This window comes from Loxodonta africana, chromosome 7 (genome assembly GCF_030014295.1).
Source record: "Loxodonta africana isolate mLoxAfr1 chromosome 7, mLoxAfr1.hap2, whole genome shotgun sequence".
Lineage (NCBI taxonomy): Eukaryota > Metazoa > Chordata > Mammalia > Proboscidea > Elephantidae > Loxodonta > Loxodonta africana.
Genome location: NC_087348.1, coordinates 10,199,415 through 10,226,071, shown reverse-complemented (window position 1 = coordinate 10,226,071; position 26,657 = coordinate 10,199,415). Strand labels below are relative to the sequence as shown.

Here is a 26,657-nt window from a genome sequence, read left to right as displayed (position 1 = left end):
TAAACCCTGTTCCATAAGTGACACCTGGTCACAGTTTAATTTCTGGCCAGGGTGACCTCAGTCTCCACTTTCCCCAGTTCCCAAATTTAACATTTCTGGGAGGTCCCAGGGTACAGTATCTGGGAGATGTCAGTGGACTCCAGTCTCGTTCAAGCTGCCCCAAGTAACAGCGCTGGGCAGTGGCTCTGGGTCAGCAAGGCGGGTGGCCCCTGACAGGCTGCCCTCTGGGAAGTGGGTGTCTCCTCCGGGTCCCCTGGGAGGCCCCATGGCGTTTGCTGAACTCCTCGACCAAGTGGGCAGCCAGGGCAGGTTTCAGGTTCTCCAGACAGTGGCCCTGGTGGCCCCCATCATGTGGGTTACCATGCACAACATGCTGGATAACTTCTCAGGTGCCGTGCCCAGCCACCGCTGCTGGGTGCCACTCCTGGACAACAGCACAGCCCAGGCCAGTGTACCCGGGACCCTGAGCCCTGAGGCCCTGCTGACCATCTCCATCCCGCCTGGCCCCAACCAAGAACCCCACCGGTGTCGCCGCTTCCGCCACCCACAGTGGCAGCTTCTGGACCCCAACGCTATGTCCACCAACTGGAGCAAGGCTGCCACGGAGCCGTGCATGGACGGCTGGGTCTATGACCGTAGCACATTCACCTCCACCACTGTGACCCAGGTAAGGGCCTCTCCCCACCACACATACACACCCTGAGTCCTAACACCCTAGAGGTGAAAATCACAGGTCACAGTTGGCTGGCCTGAAAATGGCCCAGTCCTGGGAACTGGCATCTAACCCCTCCTCAGTCCCACCATCCTAGAAGGTAACGTAGAACCCAGCTGGTCTGCAAAGACTGTCTCTGGGGCTGGGACTAGGGAAGGCCAGCAACAGGTCCGAGTGCAAGCATTAAGGAGGTGGGCTCATGGGAGTGCTGGGTGGATACCCGAGTGCCCCTTTAACATTTGCACTTGGGATTTTGCTGGCCTCCTCTTGGCCTGGTCCTGCCCACACCTCCAAGCTGTAACTCCAGGCAGCTCACTCCACCTCGCCCAGCCCATTTTACTCGGCTGTCAGATACGGACTCAGGTGAAGGGTTTGCTGAATCACGGAGGCCCTGGGCTGGGTGCCGGAGACACATGGATGAGGTGTGGTCTTGCTCCCCATCTAACAGGGAACTGGGCCCGCCCACAGGTCTCCCTGAGGACCCTGGGAGCAGCAGGTGAAGCACCCAGCTGGGGCTAGGGCATTCCAGGTGGCTTTCCAGAGAAGAAGGGGCACCAGGTCAATCTGGAAGGCGGGGAGGGGCAGTTCATCTCCGCAAGCAGGGCTGTATAAAGAACAGAGGGAAGGTTCGGGTAACACCAGCTCGGGGTGGTGACTGCAGAGTAGGCAAGGCCTAGACAGGGATTGACCCTTGGCCCATTGGGCAATAGGGAACCATGGAGAGGCTTAGGCAAGCAGTGACCGGAAACCTCTCACAAGGCAAAGCCACATTCATGAGTGCCTTCACTGTCCCACAGGGGTCTAGATGGCCCTAGAAGTACCAGGTCAGCTGCCCAAAACCTCATCTAGCTCCTCTGTCCCTCCTGGCTCCTGAGCTTAGCTCTCTCCTCTCCTCTCCCTTCCAGTGGGACCTGGTGTGTGACTCTCAGGGCCTGAAGCCCATGGCCCAGTCCATTTACATGGCTGGTATCCTGGTGGGAGCTGCTATGTGTGGTTACACCTCCGACAGGTGAGTGCCACCTGGTTCCAACAGATTCCCAACTCCTTGCCATCACTGCAGCCCTAGACTTCTGACCTGACCAGCCCCTGACCCCCCTTTGCAGCCAGCCTCAAGGAAGAAAGCTCTGCGTGTAGCCAGAATGTCTGGATATTGGCCTCAGTCCTGCCACCTTCTAGCTGTGCTGCCTTGGGCAAGGGTGTGCCCTCTCTGAGCCTCAGTTTCACAGACTCTACTCTCAGGGTTGTAGGGGGGTCATTGCTTCCAATCAACCACTCATTCCTGAAACCTGCTGTGCCACATACCTGCTTGAGTCCTCCTGGAGACGGGGAACGCATCCCCTGCTGAGAGCGAGCTCTCTTTCTGCTCAGAGTCAGGGACATGTTTCTTTATGCTCATAAGCCTTCCAGGGTTGGAGAATGAGGGTCTGGCCCTGGGTGTCTTGTTGACATTCATCTCAACACAGCCAGCAGTGAAAGGTGGGCTCTCAGAGGTCCCAACCCCCATGCCAGGTGCTGTGGCACACTGTGGACCCCAGGTATTCTTCTGTCACAGGTTTGGACGCAGGCTGGTGCTGACCTGGAGCTACCTTCAGCTGGCCACAGTGGGCACCGCGACTGCCTTTGCCCCCACCTTCCCTGTGTATTGCCTGCTCCGCTTCCTGGTGGCCTTTGCTGTGGCAGGCGTCATGATGAACACGGCCACACTCTGTAAGACCCAGACCCAAGGCCCTGCAGGCGAAGGTTTGCACAAGGCTGACCTGTTCCCGTCTCCTTGCAGTGATGGAGTGGACATCAGCGCCAGGCCGGCCCTTGGTGATGACCTTGAACTCCCTGGGCTTCAGCTTCGGCCAGGCCCTGATGGCTGCTGTGGCCTACGGTGTGCGCGACTGGGCCATGCTGCAGCTGACAGTCTCTGTTCCCTTCTTCCTCAGCTTTGTGTACTCCTGGTGGGTGCCTCAGCCCAGCCCCTTCTCCCAGATAGGTGGACACTCCCTTGCCAGTGACCTCATCCATGCCAAGGGCTCTAACTCCATCCAAAGGCTGCCAGACACCAAATCTCCACTGCAGCCTCGTGTCCCTAACTGCCTCCGGGACACCTCCATATGGTCTTAGACTCACAAACCTAACACCTCCTTACACTTGTTCCTGCCCTAGGCTTTCCCAACTTGGAGGGCACCCCCACCCACCCAGGTATTGGGCTTGGAGCTGCCATGACATCTCACTCTTCTCCCACCCCCCAAGTCCACTCAGTCACCGGATCTTGTCAACCCTACCTCTAATGTGTCCCTTGAATCTCCCTGTTTTCTCCCCTGCAAATGCCAAGGACCCCAGCGCCTGGGTGGGTAGGAAACAGGTGGCCCAACCCTGGCCCTGCTCCTTGGGGACAGCATGGATGGCTGAGGGAACTTCCTGGGCAGAAGCCTGGAGCCAGACAGCGTGTGGGAGCTACAGGCGCTCAGCAGGCTGGGGGCGAATGTGGAGGGCGGGCTAGATGTTGAGGGGAGTGGGGCCAGGTTAGTGTTAGGGGGCTGGGGGAGCAGGGGTAGGCTGCAGGGGGCAGACTTACATCCAGGCAGGAGATGAAAGGGCCAAGAGTGAGGCAGGGCAGTGACTTCCTCGTCCCCCCAGGTGGCTGGCAGAGTCAGCACGCTGGCTCCTCATCACCGGCAGGTTGGCCAGGGGCCTGCGGGAGCTGCAGAGGGTGGCTGACATCAACAGGAAGAGGGCAGCAGGGGAGGCGCTGACCACTGAGGTGAGGGAGGCCGAGCCTTCCCCAGGGCTAGACCCTCACCCTCTCCCTGTCCCACACTTGGGAAACAGCTGCAGGTCCCAACCGAGGGCTCGGCTCCCAGGGAGGAAGGCTTCAGGGAGTGAGACCACCTGGGTGTCCCCAGTGCTGACAGTACCCCCTCCCTGCAGGTCTTGCTCTCAGCCATGCAGGAGGAGCTGGGCGTAGGCCAGGCTCCTGCCAGCGTGGGTGACCTGCTCCGCACACCCAGACTTCGCCACCGCACCTATCCCTCCGTACTATGCTGGTAGATGCCCTGTCAACACCCCACTCCACCCACACCCAGCCTCGGCCTCGGCCCACCCCCGGGACTGCCGACAGCTGAGAAGCTGGAGTCAGGGCTCTAGGGGCATCCAGCCAGGGGCCCTCTACTGCCTCCCCTGCCGGCCCCACTGGCAGTGACTCGGGGACCACTCCGGAAGCCTAGCCAACTTCCCCTTTGTCAGCCAGGGTCCCGTCACACGCCAGGTGGACTTAGTAAGAGGAATTTAATAAAGGAGTTTTTCAGCTATCCCTACACCTTTGTTACAAATCCTCTTTATTAAATTCCTTGTGTAGAATCTCTCCCTTATTAAATTCCCCAACACAGAGAGGGAAGGGAGAAATTCCCGGGCTTCTCCCCTTGTCCCACCTCCAGTCTCTCACCAGAGCCTCCCATTGGCCAAACCAAACCGAAAGCTACATCGCAAGGGAACCTGGGAAATGTAGTCCGAAGAGATCACCCCCCAACACACACCCTCGCCCCCGCCCCCACACACATCCCATAGAGAGCCCAGTGGGAGAAGGGCAGGCAGGAATCGGATCTGAGAAGAAATGAGCACATGACCAGCCCCCTCCTCAACCTGACTCCACCCGCCCCCAGGTTTGCTATTGGCTTCACCTTCTATGGCCTGGCCCTGGACCTGCAGGCGCTAGGCAGCAACATCTTCCTGCTCCAGGTCCTCATTGGGGTGGTCGACATCCCGGCCAAGACAGGCACCCTGCTGCTGCTGGACCGCCTGGGCCGCCGACCCACACAGTCCGCGTCCCTGGTGCTGGCCGGGCTCTGCATCCTGGCCAACACGGTGGTGCCCCGTGGTGAGCGGGCGAGCAGGGGCAGGGCACCATGGGGCGGGGCTTCCCTTCCTGGGGGCCTGAGCCAGGAACAGAGACCCTTTCCTTCCCCTCCCACCTTCAGAGGGCACTGGACCAGAGGCTGGGGGACGGGGAAGGGGCGGCGTCTAGGGAGAGACGGTGGTGGTGGTCTGTGCTCGGCACTGAGAGGTCGGATGGGGAGTGGGCAGCGTTGTGAAAAACTGCGAGAAGAATTTAGGGTGGATTGCAGGAGGAGGCAGAGGCGGAAAGAGAGGGAGGGGTCAAGCCTCTCGGTGACTGGGTGGGGACTGTGCTCATGAGGTCATTTAGGACATGGCTCATTTGTGGGGCCTGGGGTGCAATGGTTAAGTGCTCAGCTGCTAACCAAAGACTGACGGTCCGAACCCTCAGGACAAAAGACCTGGCAGTCTGCTTCTGCAAAAATTAACCAAAAACCAAACCCCTTGCCCTTGAGTCCATTCTAACTCATAGTGACCCCACAGGACAGATTAGAACTGCCCCATGGGGTTTCCAAGGCTGTAGTCTTTAAGGAAGCAGACTGGCCTCGTCTTTCTCCCACAGAGCGGCTCTTGGGTCTGAACCACAGACTTTGCAGTTAGCAGCCGAGCGCTTTAACCACTGTACCACTAGGGTTCTGTCTGTAAAAGATTACAGCCTAGGAAACCCTGTGGGGCAATTCTACTCTGTCATATAGGGTCACTATGAGTCGGAATCGACTTGAGGGCACACAACAATAGCAATGGGAACCCCCAGGTAGAGATGAATCAGAGACGTTTGGAGAGACAGGCCTGGAGCCCCCCCCCAACCCCCCGCATCTGACCCTGGCCCTGCCACCCACCCCACTAATCCACCTCTGTCCACAGAAATGGAGGCCCTGCGCTCAGCCCTGGCCGTGCTGGGGCTGGGCGGGGTGGGGGCTGCTTTCACCTGTGTCACCATCTACAGTGGTGAGCTCTTCCCCACCGTGCTCAGGTGAGGGGGAGCGGGGCCCAAGAGGGGCGTCCTGGATTGGGCATGGTGGCCTCCCAGGGGCAGGCTGGGGTGGCCTTCCCTCAGGCCCAATGTCTGGGCACGAGTTTCTCTTCCATGTGGTCTCAGGGCTGCCCCGGTGCTCCTGGCCCAGCCTGGCCCGAGACGTCTCCCTGGGCTGACAGGGCAAGGCCACAGCGGGCAGACCAGTCACTCACATGCATCTTGCTGGCAGGATGACTGCAGTGGGCCTGGGCCAGATGGCAGCTCGTGGGGGGGCCATCCTGGGGCCCCTGACCCGCATGCTGGCTGTGTACAGCCCCTTGATACCCCTGCTGGTGTATGGGGCGGTGCCCGTGCTGACCGGCCTGGCCTCGCTGCTGCTGCCCGAGACCCGGAGCCTGCCATTACCTGACACCATCCAGGACTTACAGCGCCCGTGAGTGGACCAGCCTGGGACCCCTCCCTCCCACCAGAGAGCCACAGAGCAGGGCTGGCTTGACAGAAGGGAAGGCAGAGGCCCAGAGAGGGGTGGGGCTGGCCTGAAGTCACACAGCACACCTTTGGGAGGGTGGAGACTAAGGCTGGGCTGTTCTTGCTCCTCCTTCCTCATGGATGCCACAAAGGGCCAGCTCTGCCCAGCTCCACTGAGAGTGGCCAAGGGGAAGAGGGGGTTGCCCCCTGTGAGGTGGAGCACCAGGCTGCAGTGGCTGTTGCTGGGAGTCCTCAGAGACCACAGATGCTACCAGTAAAGCCCCCAGATCGCTGACAGGGGCTCAGTCACTTCCCCCATCACGTGTTCTGGAATCCTTGGTCCTGCATTCCCAAGAGCATGGTGGCGGTATCCCGAGTCCTCAGGATGAACACAGGTACCAGGTCGGGGGCATTGTACATCCCCACACCTCCCTTCCATGTCTTTCCTGAACAGGGCAGTGAAGAAAGCAGCCCAGGGCACACAGGGCCACCCTGTCCTGAAATCCACGTGGTTTTAGGTCCCTGCCATGGGGCCGTGGAGGAGGTGGAGGAGAGAGAGCAGAGGCCTTGATTTCCAGGGGCACGGGCTGACATGGGGTCCTCGCTCCCCTCCCAGGGCTGCCCCCTCACTGTCCAAGGAGCCGTCTTCCACATAGAAGGGCCATTGGGTGATATGACTGGCTGGGAGGCTGCCCCATGCATGCCACCCTGGGAGGGCAACCAGGTCCGGGGGTGGGGGGGCCTGCCCTGTGGGCCCTGTGCTCCCCTCACTGCCCCTGCCACCCACCAAGCTCAGAGGCAGAGGGAATGGCATCTCCGCTCCTCAGCTTCCTCTGGAAAGCCCTGGACCCTGAGTGCTGTGACCCCTCTCTTCCCCCTTCTCCACACCTCAGCCACACAGCCGGTCCCCGTGGTACATCTTCCCCTGGAGCCCCCTCCCCACCATCTCTGCCTGATCGTCTCTCCCTCTCGGCCTCCCAGACCTAGGCCAGTGGCCCTTCCTCCCAGGGCCAGGTACCCGCCCCCTCCCCCCACCAGCCTGTGAGTTCGCAGAGGGCTGGGGAAGCCCAAGAATCCCAGCTCCCAGCACAGAGCCGCCCAGAGTGGGCACCAGTGCAGGGAGATGAAGGAGTGAATAAAGGCCACCTGCACTGACTTGAGGTCAGCTTCCTGCATCTGCCGGCTGGGGAGAGGAAGACACCTGGGAAGAGGAGGATTCTGGCACTCCTCTTGGGAAGGCCTTTCCCCGCAGCTGTGAAGGGCTGGGGCCCGGCTTCCCGAGCGCAGGCCAGAGGCCCTGCGGTTCCCAGCACCTAGTGTGAGCACCGCACAGGCATCACCTCGTCTCATTGTCTCCTCAACCCTGCAAAGTAGATGGTGTCCCCATTTTACAGATGGGGAAACTGAGGCCCAGAGAAATTGATTGCTCATGACACACAGCTAGGATAGGGCAGGATTGGGATTCAGCCCTGGGCTGTAGGTCTCCAGAGCCCAGCTCAGGCCACAGTCCCTGGCCGGCCCTCGGGCCTCACTGTCTGGACCCTCAGTGTTGCTTCTCTGGGGCAGAGCCAGGGCCTCCTCCTGCTCAGAACCAGCTGGGACCATGGAGTCCACTGGCTTGGCTCATGGGAAGCACAGTGCAGGGGCCTAGGGGGAACTGGGTTTCCCCAAGCTCCCCTAGCCTGGCTGATGGAGATGTGGTCCTGGCAGGAGCCAATCGCCACCCAGTTGGGGCCCCCACCAGCGACCTACCCTGAGCTGTGCTCACGGGGTCTCTGCATCCTTCCAGGCACCTGCAGCAGAGGGCTGCACCCCTCCCCCCAACATCAGTGACGTCTCTACACACGTGCACACGCACACACGTGCACACAGGCATGTGCATACACACGTGTGCGCACATGCACATGGGCACATACAGAAACACACACGTGCACACTCACACAGAAGGTCAACCAGAAACTCCAGGGAAACAGAAAACAGCTCCTGTCCCCAGGAGACCCAGATCACTCCCTGGCCTGGTCCTGTCAGCTGCAGCCCCTTCCCTTTCTTTTCCAGCTCCAGAAGGGCCTCTGGGAGCCATGTCCCCAAGCCACTTGCCTATGGCCACCCCTCAGTGAAGGCCCCAGGACAAAGGGGAGTGGGGCGGGGATCGTGTTCCTAAAGATGAGGGTGTCCCAGCCTTCCCTGAACTTTCCGTCCATCTGTCTGTCTGAGGCCCAGCTGCCTTTCTCATCTTTGCTCAGCATTCTTGGGATCCCAGGGTGCCCAGAAACTTCCAGAAGGCAGGACCTAGGACTAGGGCAGGATGGTTCCTCCTCTCCCCTGGGATGTCCCTCCAGCTCTCCAAGTGGTCACTTCAGAGTGAACTTGCTCCCCCAGCCTCGCCTTTCAGTTAATCACAATCTTCTGGGACCTGAGGTCTGTCTGCTTCCAACATTGCCATCCCTCCAGTAACTGACCAGGTCCTGGAAGCTGGGAGGGCCCTGGGGGGTGAGTGGCATCAAAGTAGCTGAGTGGGCCCTGAAAGGGACAAGGGGCACCTTCAGCAGTAGCTGAAGGCCTGCATCCCAGGCTGGGTGCTGCCCACAGGGCCCGCCTTTATTTGCGACACGTCCACTCTTGAGGCCCACCATGAGGGGCTCCTGACCTCAGAAGCTGCCAGAGCACCCCCAGTGAGGGGCCAAAGGCTCTGGGTGGGAAGGAAGTACCTGTCGACACTCCCTACACACAGCCTCATCCCCATGGCAACAGGCCTCAGGCAGCAGGGACTGAGGAAAGGGGCCCAGGACCCACTCTGTCCATCTCCTGCTCTGGCCAGGAGGACGTGGGGAGGAGCAGTGCCAGCCCATCACTAGCACAGGGACAGGACCTCCTGACAAGACTGCCCTGGCAAGACTCCAGAAAGGGGCTTCCTCAGAAGCTCCCGCAGCTGGCTGGGCAGGTGTTTCCTCCCCTGGGGGCATAGCCAGGGCTGGTCTTTCAGGTCTAAGGGCATCAGCCAGATTTCCCTGCCAACTTTTCTCTGATCCCCTGTCCTTGGTCCCCCACCCGAGGTGGAGAGGTGGAGTCTTCTGAGACATCCCAGTGTGTACTAATTGTCAGGGAGCCCAGGTGCCTGGAACTACTGCCACCCCAGATGCTGCTGGGGACTCTCAGGGGGCTCTCACTGCCAGGCCAGCTGGACCCCGAGGAGCCCAGCTCAGGCCAGGTTCTGAGTTCAGCCTCAGATGCACAGGTTAATGGAGCTGAGACCACAGTGATGGTCTCTTACAGATGGGTAAACTGAGTCAGTGCCAGAGTCGAGGGATCTTTCCTCTTACAGCCACACCATTGGTGACAGGAGCCCTCAGCCTCGGTGTGCAGAGAGGAAAACAAGTCCCAGAGTCATAAGACAGCCATATGGCATCTGGGGCCATTCTTCCAACTCCTGGCCTGTCTCTCTTTCTTCCCCCTACCCTGACAGACTGTGCAGGGCCATTCTGGAAACTTCTGGAGGATGCCCCTTCCCTTCTTGACACCAAGGAGCTCTTGCCTGCCTTTATTCTCTTTGGCTAGTGGTAATGGGGGAAGGGGGGACCCCAGATAGGTCTCCATCCCTAGGACAGCAAGATCGGCAACAGAGGACCCCAGGCTGAGGTCATCACCAGCACAGGGACAGGATATCTTGGCAAGACTGCCCAGCAGTTACTGCTGGTTGGAGAGGCTGACCTCCAGGTCCCCATGGCTGTGAGCAGCACTGGGGACAAGCAGGGCCAGGAGCCGCACCCCTGGGGGTGGTCTGGTCTGGAGGGAAAAGGAGAGGCCAAGTACATGGAAATGCAGACCAGGAGTGGAGGTGGGAGGTGGGACCTGCTCTTCCACCCTTGATAGGTCTTTGTAAGCAACTCCCAAGGGCTCCTGGTAGCACACCCCTGGTGGTGAGGGTCCCAAGAGAGGCTTTTCCCTGGGGATGGAGGGAAAGGGGTGAGGCTGACTGGAGCCTCTGAAGTCAGGCAGAGGCACCCAGGGGAGCACCTACCATGCTGAGGGGCCTTCCCCAGCTGAAGGGTGGGGCTCACACAGCCACCAGCCAGCCTTGACTCCAAGGGCCCCGTGAGGTGCCTTGGCTAAAGATGGGCCAGACTCTTGAACTGGAAGACTCCAGATGAGCTGGCCGGCAGCCAGGCTGCTGCAGACGGAGGTCATGATGCAGCATCGGCAGGGAAGGGTGATGGTGAGCCGACCGGAGGGCAGAGGGACCAAGCAGGAGGCAGAAAAGCAGGTGGGTCAAGGAGGAGACCTGAGCTACGGGAGCATGGCAAGTCACCACCAGATGTCAGGGGTCTGACAACCTACTGCCCTCACCCTGGAGGTCCATACCCCTCACACTCTGCTCTCCGGAGGATGCCCGGCCATCTGGGTCCTCACTACGACCCCAAGCTTGGAGCATCTGTTCCTTGCACCTGAGAGGCTTGATGAGTACACAGCCATCTCTTAAAGGGCCCGTGGACACATATGCCAGTCCCTGCATGAGCAGTAAACACCTGTGAGCCAGGTGTGCACTCTGGGCTCCAGTGCCTGGCCCGTGTCAGGCTTCCCATCCCAGGGGCTGCCCACAGTGAATCAGAGCGAACCTGGCGGCGGGGGGGAGGGGGGAGGTTTTCCTGGGTCCAGTCCCCTTGAGACACAGAAGAGGCATAAGCTTGGGAGTTAGCAACAAAAAAACAAAACCCAGTGCCGTCGAGTCGATTCCGACTCATAACGACCCTATAGGACAGATTAGAACTGCCCCACAGAGTTTCCTGGAGGCAAATCTGGACTCAGCCACTGACTGGCCTTGGGACCTTGGGGCCAGTCACTTGAGCCAGGAATAGCACTGCCTCCCTCCAAGGGTGGTTGGAAGGCTGGGTGACAGAAGTCCTACATCCAGGCAGTGCCTGGAATACACAGGAGCCCAGAGAGGCAGGCCCTCCTCAGCCACTAGGGGGCAACATGGTGTCCACACCTCTGGGATTTGTCTGGTGGTGAAGTGGTTGGTTAAGAGCTATGGCTGCTAACCAAAAAGGTTGGCAGTTTGAATCTTCCAGCCGCTCCTTGGAAGCCTAAGCAGCAGTTCTACTCTGTCCTCTAGGGTCACTATGAATCGAAATTAACTCAGTGGCAATGGGTTTGGTATTTTTTTATGAGAAGCGGAGGAGCCCTGGTGGTGCAGTGGTTAAAGTGCTTGGCTGCTAACAGAAAGGCCAGCGGTTCGAATCCACCAGCCATTCTGCGGGAGGAAGATGTGGCAGTCTGCATCTATAAAGATTTACAGGCTTGGGAGCCCCACGGGGCAGGTCTACCCTATCCTATACGGTTGCTATGACTTGATGGCAATGAGTTTATGAGAAGATGGGAGTTTCTGGGTGGCACAAATGGTTAGCACTCAACTACGAACCAAAAGGTTGGTTAGAACCCACCCAGAGGTGCCTTGGAAGAAAGGCCTGGTGATCTATTTCCAAAAGGTCACAGCCTTGAAAACCCTATGTAACAGTTCTCCTCTGTAATACATAGGGTCGTCATGAGTCGGAATCAACTCTGCAGCACCTGATTTTCTTTGTTCTTAATGAGAAGCTGAGCTCTCGGGTGGGGTGGTGGCAGGGAGCTCAGCAAAAAGATGGCAGAGCCAGAGGCAGAGATCAGCCATGCCACGAGCCTGGGGACTGTTCTCTGTCCCTATCCTCACCCCAGCAGTGATGTGAGGGTGGGACAAAGACAAGCCACCCGAGGAGCTCAAAGCCATGTTCAGCCCAAAAGTTTGGGGACAACTTACCAGCTCTCATGGGTCCGAATTTGGGCCCAGACCCCAGCCCAAAGCCAGGACCAGTGTCTCAATAGCACCCCCCCCAAACAAACTGCACAGGAACGCTGGGATTTGGAAAGTTTTTGTTTTCTTTTTCCCACACATTTCCGGGTTTGGGATGTTTTCCAAGACTCAGACACGTTTGTTAACAAAGAGAGAAAAAAAAACCAGGGGAGCAGGGAGCCCGTGGGCAGACAAGTGGCCCCAGCAGTCTGGACAATGCCTTGCTCCCTCCTCCCTGTGGCTCGAGGATCTAGAGTATTTGTCTGTAATATATATCTGCATTTGCCTTCCCTCCCCCCGCCCCCCACCCCTGCTCCTCCAACAGCGTCCCCCTCAATGCACGTTGCCCGGTGGCACAGAACAGAATGGGCCTCCAGCCAGACCCGAGCCCCTTCCCTGGGCGGCACCAGGCCAGGGCTTCCTCCAGCGAGTGGGGTTGGGGCATTCAAAGGACAACCCCACTGCCCAGCCTCACCCCACCCACCCAATGGGCTACTCAGCCCACCCTCCCGCCCTTCTCCCACCAACTCTGGAAACCCAAAAGGAGGAAAGGAAGGGAGAAACCAGACACACAAAAAGGGAGAAGTGGAGAAGGAGAGTAGGGACAGACACAGCAAGCCTGGGGTGGGGACTGGAGGGCTTGGGGAGAGAAGGAAGGCAGGAGGGGCAGAGGGTGGAAGAGAAATGGTGGGGGATTAAGGGGACGAGTAGTGGGCACTTTACAAAACCCCCAGCCTTCTTTCCCACCCAACCCACCAAAATAAAACTACCCCCCTTAAAAAAATAAAATCAACCCAGGGCTGTGAGCACATGGCCTGCCTGGCTGCGCAGAGCCAGAGGGACAGCCGCCTCCAACATTAGGAGGAAGGGGAAGAGCACGGGGTTTCCTTTTTTTTTTTTTCTTTTTTTTTTGCGTTTCCTCGTTGTGAGAGAAGTCTGAGGCTGCGGGTAGTGGGTCCCCAAGGCCCCTGGCAGGGTGAGGGCCGCAACCGTCCTCCCAGGCACTCCCAGAAGGGGCAGATGGCAGTGGGGCGCAGTGCTTGCCGGGGTGCTCAGACATAATACTCCTTGTCTTTGTTCTTCTTGGCCTTGCTGGGCGTCTTGGGGGCGGCCGGGGCCTTCTCCTTCACTACGGCGCCATTGCTCTGGGCCGAGTTACTGATGTAGTTACGGCTCTGGTCCACCTGGTAGGAGCCCTCATCGCGGTTGCGGTACTTGTACATGGCATACAGGAGGATAAGGATGCAGAGGGCCGCCGCCGCCACGATGCCCACCACCATGCCCGTGGTGCTGCTGGACTCCCGGATCACCTCCACCGCGCCCGGCGGGCCCCGCTCCCCCGGCCCCGTAGGGTTGGCTGTGGGCAAATGGGGGAAGCCCGGGACTGAGGTCACTCCGGGGCGCAGGGGCGGAGGCCTCCGCGGCTCGAAGGACGTGGGGGCCCCGGGCCCCAAGGGCGGGTTCTCCAGCAGGGGCTGTAGAGGGTCTCGGTGGTTCATTTTGCCCGCTGGCAGATTGGGCGCTGGGGCGGAGGGGGCGAGCAGCACCCCAGGGGCACCTGTGGCCCCATCTGTCCTGAGGTTGGGCCGGGGAGCGGGCTTGCGGGGTGACAGGAGGGTGGTGCGGTCCGTGACAAGGGGAAAGGTGGTGTAAAAGTCCTCGTCGTCCGTGGGGGGAAGGCTGGAGTCAAAGACCTCCCCGGAGGCAAAGCCCGAGGCCTCCATGGGCTCCTCGCAGTCGCTGTCGTCCTGCTCGGCCTGGCACGGGCCCCCGGCCGCCGGGCGGCGTGCCGCGGGCGGGGGCAGGGTGTCTTGGGTGGCGCCCACGCCCGTGAGGAAGGGGTAGAAGGTGGGGGGTGGGGGCACGAAGGGGGAGCGGGTGGCCACAGGAGGGGGGTCTAAGGAGTCCTCCGTGATAATGGGCAATATTAACTCTCCTCCTAGAACAAGAGAGAGAAGAGAAAAGAGAGGGCGTCAACGAGGGCGCAGGATGCAGGCGGCCGGCACAGAGAGAGAAATAACAGCCTCACACACCCAAATCGGTTCCAATTGGCTTTGGCGGAGACTAGAGCGGGCCGGGCCCGCCCGCCAGCCGGCCGGAGCCCAGCACTTTAAGCGGGCAGCGGCTCGGATGCCCTGGGCACCCCACGCAGGGCTCTGTGGCTCTCTGAGTTTTGGTCTTTGGTTTGTCTTAAGAAACCAAAAGGAACAGAAAGGAAAGGAAATCGAAAAGAAACAGAAAAAAAAAACAAACTCTAGTGATTTAAGGCTTTAAAAAACAGATACAACAGCAGCATTTAAACAAACCTAACAATGGTATCTTTTAGGGTTTTTTTCTAGATTTTTCTTTTTTGCTTTTGTTTTTAAAAAAGAAGATAGCATACCACGGAATTCAGGCAACTTACATCAACAAATAGGCCGTGTGATTTTAGCATGAAGAAAAAAATTACAAACAGAGCTGTGTAAGCGGGTTCTCCCGGAAAAAATAAGAAAAAAAACAACTTTTCCGTACAACGTTTTCTGTCTATCTGTTTGGTATCTCCCTCCCTCACTCTTCTCTCCCTGGACAACTTGCTTCCTCCTGAATCTCTCCTCCCTCACTTGTGCCCTCTCCCCCTCCTTAAACACAAAGCTGAAATCTGCACAGTGCAGGCTCGGGTTGAGGAAGTGTTACCGCCACTTGGTATCAGTGTGTGGGGGAGCGGTGGAGGAGTAGGTAGGAGGGATGGGGAGGAGGTGCATGATGGGCATCTATGTAGCACTGCTGTGATGAGTGAGAGGACTTGGGAGGGGGCAGCCGTGGGGAGGGGCTTTGAAAGCTAACTGCTGGTTGGCCATGGGGAGAGAAGTTAGTTGAGAGTGTGAGGTGAGGAGTCTCATGAGAAAGAGTGGCAGGGAGGAGACAGACACACTGGAGCAGATCCTGTCCCACAGGACTCAGGGCAGATGTGTGGAGAAGCCATGTAGAGGCAGGGAGGTGGGGAGGGACAGGTAGTGAGTGAGGGCTGTTGGCAGGGACACACTGTTCCTGAGCTAACCCTAACTCCCCAACTTTCTCTTTCTTCACCCTCCACCTCTGACCCCCACTGACTTCCCCCCTCCCCCTCCCCAGAACACCCATGGGCCGCCAGGACCTGGCCAGGGCTTGACTGCCTCTGGCCTTCTTATTATTGTTAAAACAATAATAAAACAACGGAAAGAAGAAGAAAGCAAAAAAAGAAAAGAAAATACATACACAGCCATCTGGGAGGGATGTACTTGCTAATATAAGGCCCAGGGGAACTAGTGGACAGGGATTTGTAGGGGAAGGTCTTCCTCTTTCTAGGTCTAAGAACTGGGTTCCCCTGGGCAGAAACTGCAATTCCCATCAACCCCAAAGGGTGAGTACTACAACTCCCACTAGCCCTTTGAAGGGTGTGGACCCCAATTCCCATCAGCCCCTGGGGCAACAACTGCAACTCCCATCAGCCCCCTGGGCCCCCTCTAAAGCAAAGTACCGCAACTTGCTGGCCTGGGGTAAAAGGTAGGGCTTGTGGGCAGAGGCTAGCGAGGGTGGGGGGCAGAGGGGGGACACTTGTCCTCAGGCGCTAGTCCAAAGGGTGCCAGAGGAGACACAGAATTACATTCCAAGGCGCCACAAATATGAAAGGCACCAATGAGGCAGCTGCACAAGAGGAAAGAAGGCCTTTCTACTGAAGCGTCACTTCTATTCAACTTGAAATTGGGGGGAGGGGAGGGAGTACACCTTGCCAGTGATCAGAAGGCTCACTCCTCTTGGAGGGACACCTCTGGGTCTGGTGGGGCTGGAGATTTCCTCACTAGCTATCCCAACAGCACAGCCCAAGCTCCACCCACACCTGAATGCCTCTCACTGATCTCTGCAGGGTCTGGCCCTCACAGACCGCGACCACAAGCCCCCGCCGCTCTGAGTGAGCATCCCAGGCCCCCACTGCAGCCAGGCCAGCCACCTACCACCACCACATCTTGGTGCTTCTGCTCTCTCACCTAAATCCCTGTCTCTGCACTGCCGTTAAAGCATCTTTGTCGGTGCTTCAGCTCACAAGCCAGTAGGCCTGGCTGCTCTTCCCACCAAGCTCCACCCTATCCCAGGGCAAGGCTCACCAGCACCTTGGATTTGAAGCCCCTGAGCTCCTGCCCCCTTGGCTCAGCCACCCTGAAATACTGAGCCAATAGCAGAGAGGTGCATTTGTGGAGCTGGGACTGCCCAAACCAAACCAAACCTGTTGCCATCGAGTCAATTTGGACTCATAGTGAGCACACGGGACAGCAGAACTGCCCCACAGGGTTTCCAAGAAGTACCTGGTGGATTCGAACTGCTGACCTTTTAGTTAGGAGCTGTAGCTCTTAACCACTACGCCACCAGAGTTCCCTGCTTTTTAGGATGATGCTGAGGCCTGGGGCAGGCAGTGACTCCCCCAGGTCACCAGGTGTCAGAATCAGACCAGGTGAAGAAATGGACTGACCAGTCCCCTCCAAGGCTCCCGGAGGCCAGAGAAGGGCTGGTCTCACAGGGAGCCAGGAAAGCCTACCTCACCCTCCCCACACCTCCATGAACTGGCTGGGTTGCCTGACTCAGCTTGGAAGCTGACCCGGGAGGCCACAGACCTGTTCTGTCACTGAATTTTGTGTGACCCTGGGCAGGTTTCTTTCACTGTCTGGGCCGCAGGTTCCTCATCTATAAAATTAGGGTAATGGGCCCTAGTCCAGGGCGAGGGCCAAGGCCTGGCCCCCATGACAGAGTGGGTCCTCCCAGCGTCCACAGAGACCCAGGCCCACCAAAGGACAGCCCAGAGCCCTGGCCCTGGGTAAGGGGCAAACTCAGCTGCCAGTTCTCAGGAAGGAGGGCTGGCAGACCCTCAGGCGGTGGCACCCCGGGCCCAATCATGGCAGGAGTCCCCTGGAGTGCTGCAGTGAATTACTTAATATGGCTCTTCTATCCAGTTTTTGTAACTCTCACCAAATGACTGGGTGTGACTATGCAAATAAGGTGCTTGTGGCCCACCGAGAAGATTGGAGAGCTTGTTAATAATATAAATAAGGTACGTGGCACCCTTGTGGAGGTGGGACCATGCAAATAAGATGTATGGAACCCTAACAAGGGGATTGGTCACTTTTGCCATTCTGCTAGGCTTAAAATGAGCCATCCCAGAGGCTGGAAGGGAGGATCTCAACACCACCAAGAAAGAAGAGCTAGAAGTCGGGCTTGTCCTTTGGACCCGGGATCCCCACACTGAGGACCTCCTAGATCCAGGAGACAGAGAGAGGAACTGTAACATGGAAGACAGCAAGAGACGGCGGCACGAGATGGCGGCACGAGATGGCAGGAATCAGGAGACAGCAGCGAGATGGCTGCAGTGGAGTTTTCCAGCCCACAGAGCAAGCAAGCTGAGTGCCTTCGGGCACGAGGCTTACCGGCGGAGTGGAGTATCTCAGGGCACTTAATTGGCAGAGCTAAAGGAGCTTTGTAACACTTGCCTGAGCAGGGCAGAGGCCAGGCCAAGGGGCTAAGAAGCCAAGGGGCCAGAGAGAGGTCAGCCTGCAGGCAAGACTGAGAAGAGGCTGTCCTGATGGAAGAACTGTATCCCGAGTATTTCCGGAGCCTGAATTGTAACCAGTTACGTCCCTAATAAACCCCCAAATTATAAGGACTGTCTGTGAGTTCTGTGTGGCCACTGCAATGAGTTACTGAACCCAGCAGAGAAGTAAAGTGTGCCGTGGGAGGGACGGTTGGCATCAGAACTGGTAGAAAGGGGAGAGAGGGAAGGCATGCCTGGCCTCCGCCTCATGGCAATTGGCCTTGGGCTGTTGATCTCGATTCCCTTTCCTTCTTGTGAAGTTAGAGGTCAAACACCACCCCTGCCACACCATTTTTACACCTGGCTGCATAGACCCTGAGCACATCTGGGGTCCTCATGCTGGCCCACACACCTACCGTCTTCCAGACCTTTCTGTTAAGAACACCGTCCCCTCCTCCCCTGTACATCTCACTTAGCCTTCAGAGTCCGGCCAAGCACCTCCTCTTCCAGACAGACTGGAAGAGGGTCCTCCTTGTCTTGAAGTCCCTGACCCCTTGTTCCTATTCTGTGCTGGAGGCGAAGGGCTTGGTCTCTCTGCCAGGGCAGCCTGTCCGTCTTCATCAAGTGCTTCCTCTGAGCCAGGCCAGGCAACTGGGAAGTGCATGGGAAGGACCGCCATGGTGAAGGCCCCCTCAGGCCTTGAGCAGCTGGGTTCTGAGTGCTTCGTCTGCCCTCTCTCAGCCACAGGCACACTGAAAGCCACCCAGCAGGAGCTCTGCCCCACATGCCCAGGTCTCATCATGCCAACTCCACCTTCGATTTTAGACTGGGCTCCAGTTACTCCTGGAAACTTCATAGTCAAGGCTTGCCCCAGGTGGACTTGTGGCCCTGGACCAGCTGGCTCTTGCTGGGGCATGTCCTGCCCTAGAGGGGCTGACTAGGGCACAGATGTGGCTCTGACTCCCTTGCCTACCCAACTAGGCTACAGTGTGAGGGCTTCAAGGCTGGACCACACACAAACCCTGCCCAGCCTGAGTACCCCACAGCCCAGTGCACTGTGCACTGGTTCTCCAGGTCCTGGGGCTCACAGGCTCCCAGGCTCCCCCAAGTACAGCCTTCCCCAGCCCCCCACAGCCCTCCAGGGCTGATCACAGGGCTGAGGAGGCCCCAGTGACCTACACCGCTGCCCTTTAACCCCAGCCACCTCCTAGCCTCCAGATATGGATCTCTGCCCTGTCCCTGTCTCCTCTGGGGCTCTCCTTGGGCTCTTTTCTGCCCAAGGCTTTGGCCGCATATCTCCTGAGGGTGTCACCCCCACACGGTCAGGAGCCCCTTGGTGCCCTTGTTTCACATCTCTGTACAGCCTCTCCCCACACCACGTCCTCCCTGGGCCCACACTCCCACACCCACTCACAGGAGAAAATGCTACCGAGAGGCAGTGCTGCCTTCCCCAATACCTACTTGGCCCGGCCTGGGCTCTTGGGTGGCTAAGTCACACACAATGTACGGTACCAGGCTTTCTGGGGTCATAAACTGGTCTAGAAAGGCCCTGGTGGAGGGGAGGACCCCTCACTGCAAAAAGTCCAACTTGGGGCTCCCTGGGTTACCCCTCCCACTGGGCTCTTGGAGGCTAAAGACTCATGATGACTCATGGTGGCTGGGACCTGGGTCTAGCTCTACACTAATGGTACACGCTGGGATGGGGTGTTCCTGGGAGCACTCGGAGTCCGGGGGAGGCTGTGGGGTACCTGTCCCCCTCCCTCACTTCAGGCAGCTGCAGCATTTGGAAAATACTCACAGGTGAACACTTATCACAGGTGCACCCACCTCTGCTCCTCTGCAACCTAAGAAGACCTAGATTTCAGTGCAGCTGGTCCCTCTTACTAAAGGGAATTCCATTCTGACCAAGGAGACCACCGGCTACTCCTGAGCACCCCTCCCCCAACTGTCCCTCCTTTGGGGGCCGCTTAAAGCCCCTGACTCCAAATCTACCCAAGATCCCCAATCCTTCCGAAGCCAGCTGTGTCTGTCCCAAGGGGAGTCTAGAACTGAAAGTGTCAGTCTAAGTCATCTGGTGGCCCTGCTGAGGCTATGGGGGAGCAAAAAGTATTCTGTGTGGATTAGAAAAAAGGCAGCCTCTCAAAGCGGACCCGGTCCTGCAGGTGCACAGTGGGGCAAACACCTCTGCACCAAACTGGAGAAAGGCCTTCCCCCTCCTGGTGGACATGGCCCTGCGCCGGGGCCCAGGCACATGGCCCGGCAAGCAGAAGCCTGGTTGGGGCTCAGCCCATTTTAGCAGAGAACCACTTATACAACTTCAGCAGCCTGAAGGATGGTGCCCCCCACGCTGAAATGCCAACACTGAGAGGGCAAATGCCAGGGGGGTCTCAAGGCCGGGGGTGAGATACATCATGTGTGTGCGCACACCCCTCTGAAGTTATGTTTCCATGCATCTGGGTGTATGTCTCTAAGCACATGTGTGCACGAGCCTCGATGGATCTGGGCATGTGTGTGTGTGTCTGTGTGTCGGTAAGTCTGAACACATACATGTGCACGAGTGTACTCTGGCTCTGAGCTCGTGTGAATACATGAAAGTGCCACGAGAGCATGTGAGCACACCACCATGAGTCTGAGCACATGTGGCATACCTGTGTAGCAGAATGAACGCACTGTGCACCAAGCTCATTTCCTCCTTCTCCTGGGCAGCCAGACTACATTTCCCAGCATCCTCTGCAATTAGGCATGGCCATATGGCCAAGTTGACACCACTAGTACCAGCCTGTAAAATCCTCCTGTGTGCGATCCTCCAGAAAACCCTGGTGGCATAGTGCTTAAGTGCTATGGCTGCTAACCAAGAGGTCAGCAGTTCGAATCCACCAGGCGCTCCTTGGAAACTCTATGGGGCAATTCTACTCTGTCCTACAGGGTTGCTATGAGTCGGAATTGAATCGACTGCAGTGGGTTTGGGTTGGCGATCCTCCAGGCCTTCTCCTACGGAGATCTTGGGAACCACGTGTTGACCACAGAGGAGCCCCAAGATGGAAGAAGCCTGGATTTTCAAAGCACTGCTTGGTGGACCTCCTGCTAATTAGGAGCACCCTGAGTGAGAAGCTTTTCTGAATAAACCACAGAGGCTCGATGGCTATCTGATAGAGAAATGGATGTTACCATAACTAATCAGACACTGGCACCAGAAACAGGTGGCCCGATAACAAGAGCCTGCGGCAGGCATGGAAAAATCCAAGGACGCGGGTGTGGAGGCTACGAAGACGGAGACCACGTGAGGCAGTGGAGAAACACCTGGTAAAGCCAGGGCTTGTGGTGACTAGAGGCAGGCCAGGTGCCTACTGAGACTGAGCGACTACAGGAAAGTGGCGGAAACGGTCGGAGTGACTATGCTGGCTTTTTCTCATCTGCTTTTATCAACGTATTACAAGAAAAAGAGCCGCTTGGGAAAGAATTGGGTGGTTTGCAAGCGAAAAAGCCAGGGAGTAGGGGGAGTCCAGAAACATGGGTCTGCAAGCATCAGAAGAGCCAGCTGCTTCCAAACCCCAAACAGTAACAGAGACGGTTGAAAAGGCTTTGAGGGACAATGGTCCCATAAAACTTCTCACCTGTATGAGAGGGCTCAGCCTGGCTGCGAGCTTCAGATGAAGGTGTGGCCTTCTTGCCTATTGTTTCAGTGCCTTTAAGAATACCAGAAAACCAAACCAGCTGCCCCCTAGTCATCTAGTCGACTTTGGCTCATGGCACCCCAAGATGTGTTAGAGCAGAACTGTGCTCCATAGGTCGCCAGGCCTCTCCTCTGAGGTGCCTGTGGGTGGACTCGAACCGCCAACCTCTTGGTTACCAGCCAAGTGCTTTAACCATCTGTACCACCCAGAGCTTCTGCCATCAAGAATGTTGTTGTTGAGTTGGCCCGGACTCACAGCAACCCCGTGCACAGCAGAACAAAACGCTGCCTAGTCCTGTACCATTCCTGTGATCGGTTGCAGATTGAACCGTTGTGATGTGATCTGTAAGGTTTTCATTGGCTGATTGTCAGAAGTAGATCTCCAGGCCTTTTCTCCTAGTCATCCTAGTCTGGAAGCTCCACTGAAGCCTGTTCAGCATCATAGCAACACCCAAGCCTCTACTGACAGATGGGTGGTGGTTGCACATGAGGTGCACTGGCTGGGAATTAAACCAGGTCTCCTGCGTGGAAGGTGAAAATTCGACCACTGAACCACCCTCAAGGATACCAAAAAAAAAAAAAAAACCCATTGCCATAGAGTCGATTCTGACTCATAGTGACCCTACAGAATAAACTGAAGGAAAAAAAACCCAAACCCGTTGCCAATCGAGTCGATTCTGACTCATGGTCACCCTATAGGACGAAGTAGAACCGCTCCATAGGGCTTCCAAGGTGTGGCTGGTGGATTTAAACTGCCAACCTTTAACCACTGTGATTGAGAGACAGGCATGGGGGCAGAGAAACAAGGAAATAAATTGGGCTTGAGAATGATGTCTGGAGAGAACCCGGGGTGTAGTGACTTTGACTGTTTGAGCCCTAAAACCACCTTTGGGCCCCCAAGAATGTATGAACAGGAAGCTGGCTGCCAAGGCTGTAGAGCCTCCCAGGAGGACATTTCTCCCCAAAGCCCATTTCAGAGGTGGCCACGAAGGATACCAACTGGAAAGAACTTGCAGAGGACCGGGTGGGGCCCCAAAGGAGAGGGGGTTCTCCAGAGGGCAGTTGTTGTCGGGGGCCGTTGAGCTGGTATCAACTCACAGCCACCCCGTGTGACACAGTAGTGCTGCCCCATAGGGTTTCCTTGGCTATAATCTTTATGGGAACAGATCGCCAGGTCTTTCTCCCATGGAGCTGCTGGTTGGGTTCGAATCACCAATTTTTTGGTTAGCAGCTGAGCCAGGGGTCCCAAAGAACAGAGGAGTTTCTCCAGAGAGCAGAGGGGGCTTTAATGCACAAACAGTCCCCCGCTGGCCAGAAGCCTACCCTGCCTGCCGGCTGGGTGGCCTCTCTGCTGGGAACTTCTGTGTGTCTTCTATCCTTGAGTGGGAGGTTTTGTCATCATTGCTCTCTGCCTGCCCTCCCTGTGTTGAGACACGGAGGCAGTGCGGTAAGTTAACATTTTAGCTCCCCAGTACCCACACCAGGTATGGGTCCTCAGACCAGAGGAGCGGCCCCATCTCCCAAAGATCCTCAACTTGGAGAATGAAAGTCCTAAATCAGTGGGACTTGGGAAGGGGTGGTGTGTTCTGTGGGCGGGAGGAGAAATGAAATGGATATTTAGCAACTCAGCCCAGACTGTGGCAAACAATTTGTTAGCTAGTCACCAATCTGTTTCTGCTTCCTCCTGGGACCAAAGCGAGGCCATATTCCCCACCTTCCTGGAAGCTAGGTTGGCCTCGTGACTGAGCTCTGGCCAAAGGAGTCTGGCTGGGAGTGAGGTGTGTGTGTCCCTCCCAGGCCTGGCCCACAAGACTGCCCCTTTGTGACTCTCCATGCCCCTTCCGCTTCCACCCAACACAGGAAGCCACACGTTGAAGGTGACGGTGCACGCACAAGAAGGATGGAGCCTGGGCCTTAGAGCATCGTTTGGAGAAGAGCTGCCCACCCACCAGGGACACCCGTTTATAACTTCACGTGTTAAACCACTGATGTTTTGGAGTTTATCTGCTATTACAACTAGTCTCAACTTAAGACACTGGGAATCTGAACACATTTGTGCCTGTGATTCTAAGCACTCAAGTGTGGGGCGGAGCAAGTGTGTGTCTCCGGGTTGTTTGGCCTGTGTGCCTCTGAAGGGTCTTGTTTATGTAGGCATGGGGGCCATGCCTAAGGCATACGTGCATATGGGGTACAGGTAGGAGGATGTTCTGTGGGTCTGAGCACACCAGCAGGCACATGTAAATCTCAGTACAGGTGTGCATACGTGTGCCCCTGGGGGTCTGCACAGCTGTGTGTGAACACACAAGCATTCATCTTGCTGGGTCCTAACATGTGGGTGTGCCTCTATGGGTCTGAAGATATGTGTGTGTCCTTGTGTACGAGCCCTGGTGGCGCAGTAGTTAAGTGCTCAGCTGTTAACCAAATGGTTGGCAGTTTGAACCCACCAGCTGCTCCCTGGAAACTCTATGGAGCAGTTCTACTCTGTCCTATAGGGTCGCTGTGAGTCAGAATTGACTGGATGGCAACTTTTTTTTTTTTTTTTTGGTTTTCTGTGGGTCTGAGTCCATCTGTGTGCAGCTGCAGGTGTACTTCCGAGAAGGTGAGTCAGTACACCTGTGGGGCCTGAGCACATGCATATGCGTGGACCTCTGTGGGTCTGGGTACACGTACCTGTGCTTCCGAGTATGCTTCTGTAAGTCTGTGAGTCTGAAACGTTTCTGCAGGTTAGCACATGTGTATGTGTACACTCCGTGGGACTGAGAGTGTGTGTGCAGACTCATGGGGCCTGGCCGGGTGCGTGTGTGTAAGTGTGCACATGAGTAGGAGCCTTTGAAGATCTGAGCTCATGTGAGTCTCTCAGGTTCTCCCCTCATTGTTTGAGGGGTGTTGGTCTGGGACTCCAAATGAGTGTGTGCACATGCGTGAACCCCTGGGGCTGGGCACACACAGCCCACCTCTCAGGACATGCATACATGTCCCCTTGTGGATCTTAGTACACACATGCATCTTTGTGTGCATATGGACATGCCTTTACGGGAATGCACACCCATGTTGGTACATGAGTACATCACTCTGAGGATACACGTGTGCAACTTGGTGAGTGTGTACATATGTGCATGAGACCATAGGTCCATGGACAAGTGTGCACTGGGGTGGAGCTATGACACACAAGCGCCTGTAAGCCTGGGCCTGGCGTGTGTATGTGTGTGTATGCACCTCCAGATTGGAGCACATGTGTGCACATGCCTGATATGATCATAGGTACATGTATCTGTGGGCCTGAAATACATGAGATTCTGTACGACTGAACACGTGTATAAGTCTGTGGTCTGAGCACACAGGTGTGCACGTTACTCTGTGAATCTCAGCAGGTATGTGTACAAGTGCACATCTGTACATACACACGTGAACCCTGTGTGCCTGAAATACGTGAGTGCTTCTACAGGTGTGCATGTGTGGGTATGAGTGTGAGCTCTGGGTCTTTTTTCTCATCAGTCTGAACATGTGTGTGAAGTGCCTTGGGGGCCTGAACAGGCATGGATGGTGTGGCCCTTAGCACACACAGGTGCCACTCTGGTCTGAGTGTGTGTGTGCTTTTGTAAGGCCGGGCACACACGGAGGTGGGAACCTCCCTGGGTCTGAGCAGGTGGGGTCCCTGTGCATCTGTGCACATGGGTGCGTTTTGGAGAACTTTAACTATCACTTGTCTGTCAGTTTACTGCGGTGGCTTACATGTTGCTGTGACACTGGAAGCTCTGCCGCTGGTATTTCAAATACCAGCAGGGTCACCCATTGAGGAGAGGGTTCAGGGGAGCTTCCAGACTAAGACAGACTAGGAAGAATACAGGCGATCTACTTCTTAAAAAATTGGCCAGTGAAAACCTTACGAATAGCGGCAGAACATGGTCTGATATAGTGCCGAAAGATGAGCCCCTCAGGTGGGAAAGCACTCAAAAGATGCCTGGGAAAGAGCTGCCTCCTCAAACCAGAGTCAACTTTAATGATGGGGATGGAGTAAAACTTTCAGGTCCTTCATTTGCTGGTGTTGTAGGACTCAAAATGAGAAGAAACAGCTGCAAATATCCATTAATAATCAGAACGTGGGAAGTGCAAAGTATGAATCTAGGAAAATTGGAAGTCTTCAAAAATTAAATGGAATGCATAAAGATCAATACCTAGGTATTAGTGAGCTGAAATGGACTGGTATCAGCCATTTTGAATCAATCATATGGTCTAGTATGCCAGGAATGATAAATTGAAGAGAAATGGCATCTCATTCACTGTCAAAAAGAACACTTTGAGATCTATCCTGAAGTACAATGCTGTCAGTGATAGGATAATATCCATATGCCTATGAGGAAGATCAGTTAACACAACTATTATTCAAATTTACCCACTAATCACTAACCCCAAAGATGAAGGAATTGAAGATTTTTACCAACTTCTGCAGTCTGAAATTGATCAAACATGCAATCAAGATGCATTGATAATTACTGATGATTGGGAAGTGAAAGTTGGAAACAAAGAAGGATCAGTATTTGGAAAAAATGGCCTTGGTGATAGAAACAATACCGGAGATCACATGATAGAATATTGCAAGACCAACAGCAAATTCATTGCAAATACCTTTTTTCAACAACATGAAGGGCAACTATACACATGGACCCACCAGATGGAATACACAGGAATCGAACTGACCACATCTATGGAAAGAAATGATAGAGAAACTCAATATCATCAGTCAGAACAAGGCCAGGGGCTGACTGCAAAACAGACCATCAATCACTTATACGTAAGTTCAAGTTGAAGCTGAAGAAAATTAAAACAAATCCACAAGAGCCACAGTACGACTGAATTTAGAGACCATCTCGAGAATAGATTTAATGCATTAAACACTAATGACCAAAGACTCAGTAAGGTGTGGAATGACATCAAGAACATCATACATGAAGAAGCCAAAAGGTGATTAAAAAGATAGGAAAGAAAGAAAAGACCAAATTGTCATCAAAAGAGACCCTGAAACTTGCTCTTGAACACAGAGTAGCTAAAATGAAAGGAAGAAATGTTGAAGTAAAAGAGCAAAACAGAAGATTTCAAAGAGTGGCTGGAGAAGACAAAGCAAAAAGTGCAAAGACCTGGAATTAGGAAACCAAAAGGGAAGAACACGCTCTACATTTCTCAAGGTGAAAGAACTGAAGAAAAAATTCAAGCCTCAAGTTGCAATTTTGAAGGATTCTATGGACAAAATATTGAAAGATACAGGAAGCACCAAAAGAAGGTGGAAGAAACACACAGAGTCACTGTGCCAAAAGAACTGATCGACCTTCAACCATTTCAGGAGGTAGCAAATGATCAAGATCCGATGGTACTGAAGGAAGAAGTCCAAGCTGCAATGAAGGCATTGGCAAAAAACAAGGCTCCAAGGACTGGTGGAATAACAATTGAGATGTTTCAACAAACGGATGCAACACTGGAAGTGCTTACTCATCTATGCCAAGAAATTTGGAAGACAGCTACCTGGCCAACTGACTGGAAGAGATCCGTATTTGTGCCCATTCCAAAGAAAGGTGATTCAACAGAATGTGG

General features: G+C 55.8%; 2 protein-coding genes across 14 annotated transcripts in view; one reads left to right on the top strand and one right to left on the bottom strand.

The window, feature by feature from the left end:
- The first annotated feature begins 115 nt into the window (after positions 1–115).
- Positions 116–6,556, top strand: SLC22A12 (solute carrier family 22 member 12). The gene is given in 10 exon segments (XM_064287860.1): positions 116–667; positions 1,618–1,721; positions 2,265–2,459; positions 2,461–2,658; positions 3,341–3,464; positions 3,632–3,747; positions 4,363–4,577; positions 5,459–5,567; positions 5,800–6,003; positions 6,493–6,556. Coding segments are annotated over 10 exon segments (1,731 nt in total). The 5' UTR covers positions 116–265.
- A 4,095-nt stretch (positions 6,557–10,651) lies between these two features.
- Positions 10,652–26,657, bottom strand: part of NRXN2 (neurexin 2) — a 119,094-nt gene continuing 103,088 nt past the window's right edge. For 6 of the 13 annotated variants that reach the window (XM_064287847.1, XM_064287849.1, XM_064287848.1 and 3 more), the window contains one exon: positions 10,653–13,801. In XM_064287847.1, coding sequence (XP_064143917.1) covers positions 12,915–13,801 — 887 coding nt within the window. In that variant the 3' untranslated portion in view covers positions 10,653–12,914. Of the gene's footprint in view, positions 13,802–26,657 lie in introns of all 13 variants that reach the window. The other 7 variants (XM_064287850.1, XM_064287855.1, XM_064287858.1 and 4 more) reach the window with 4 other exon arrangements.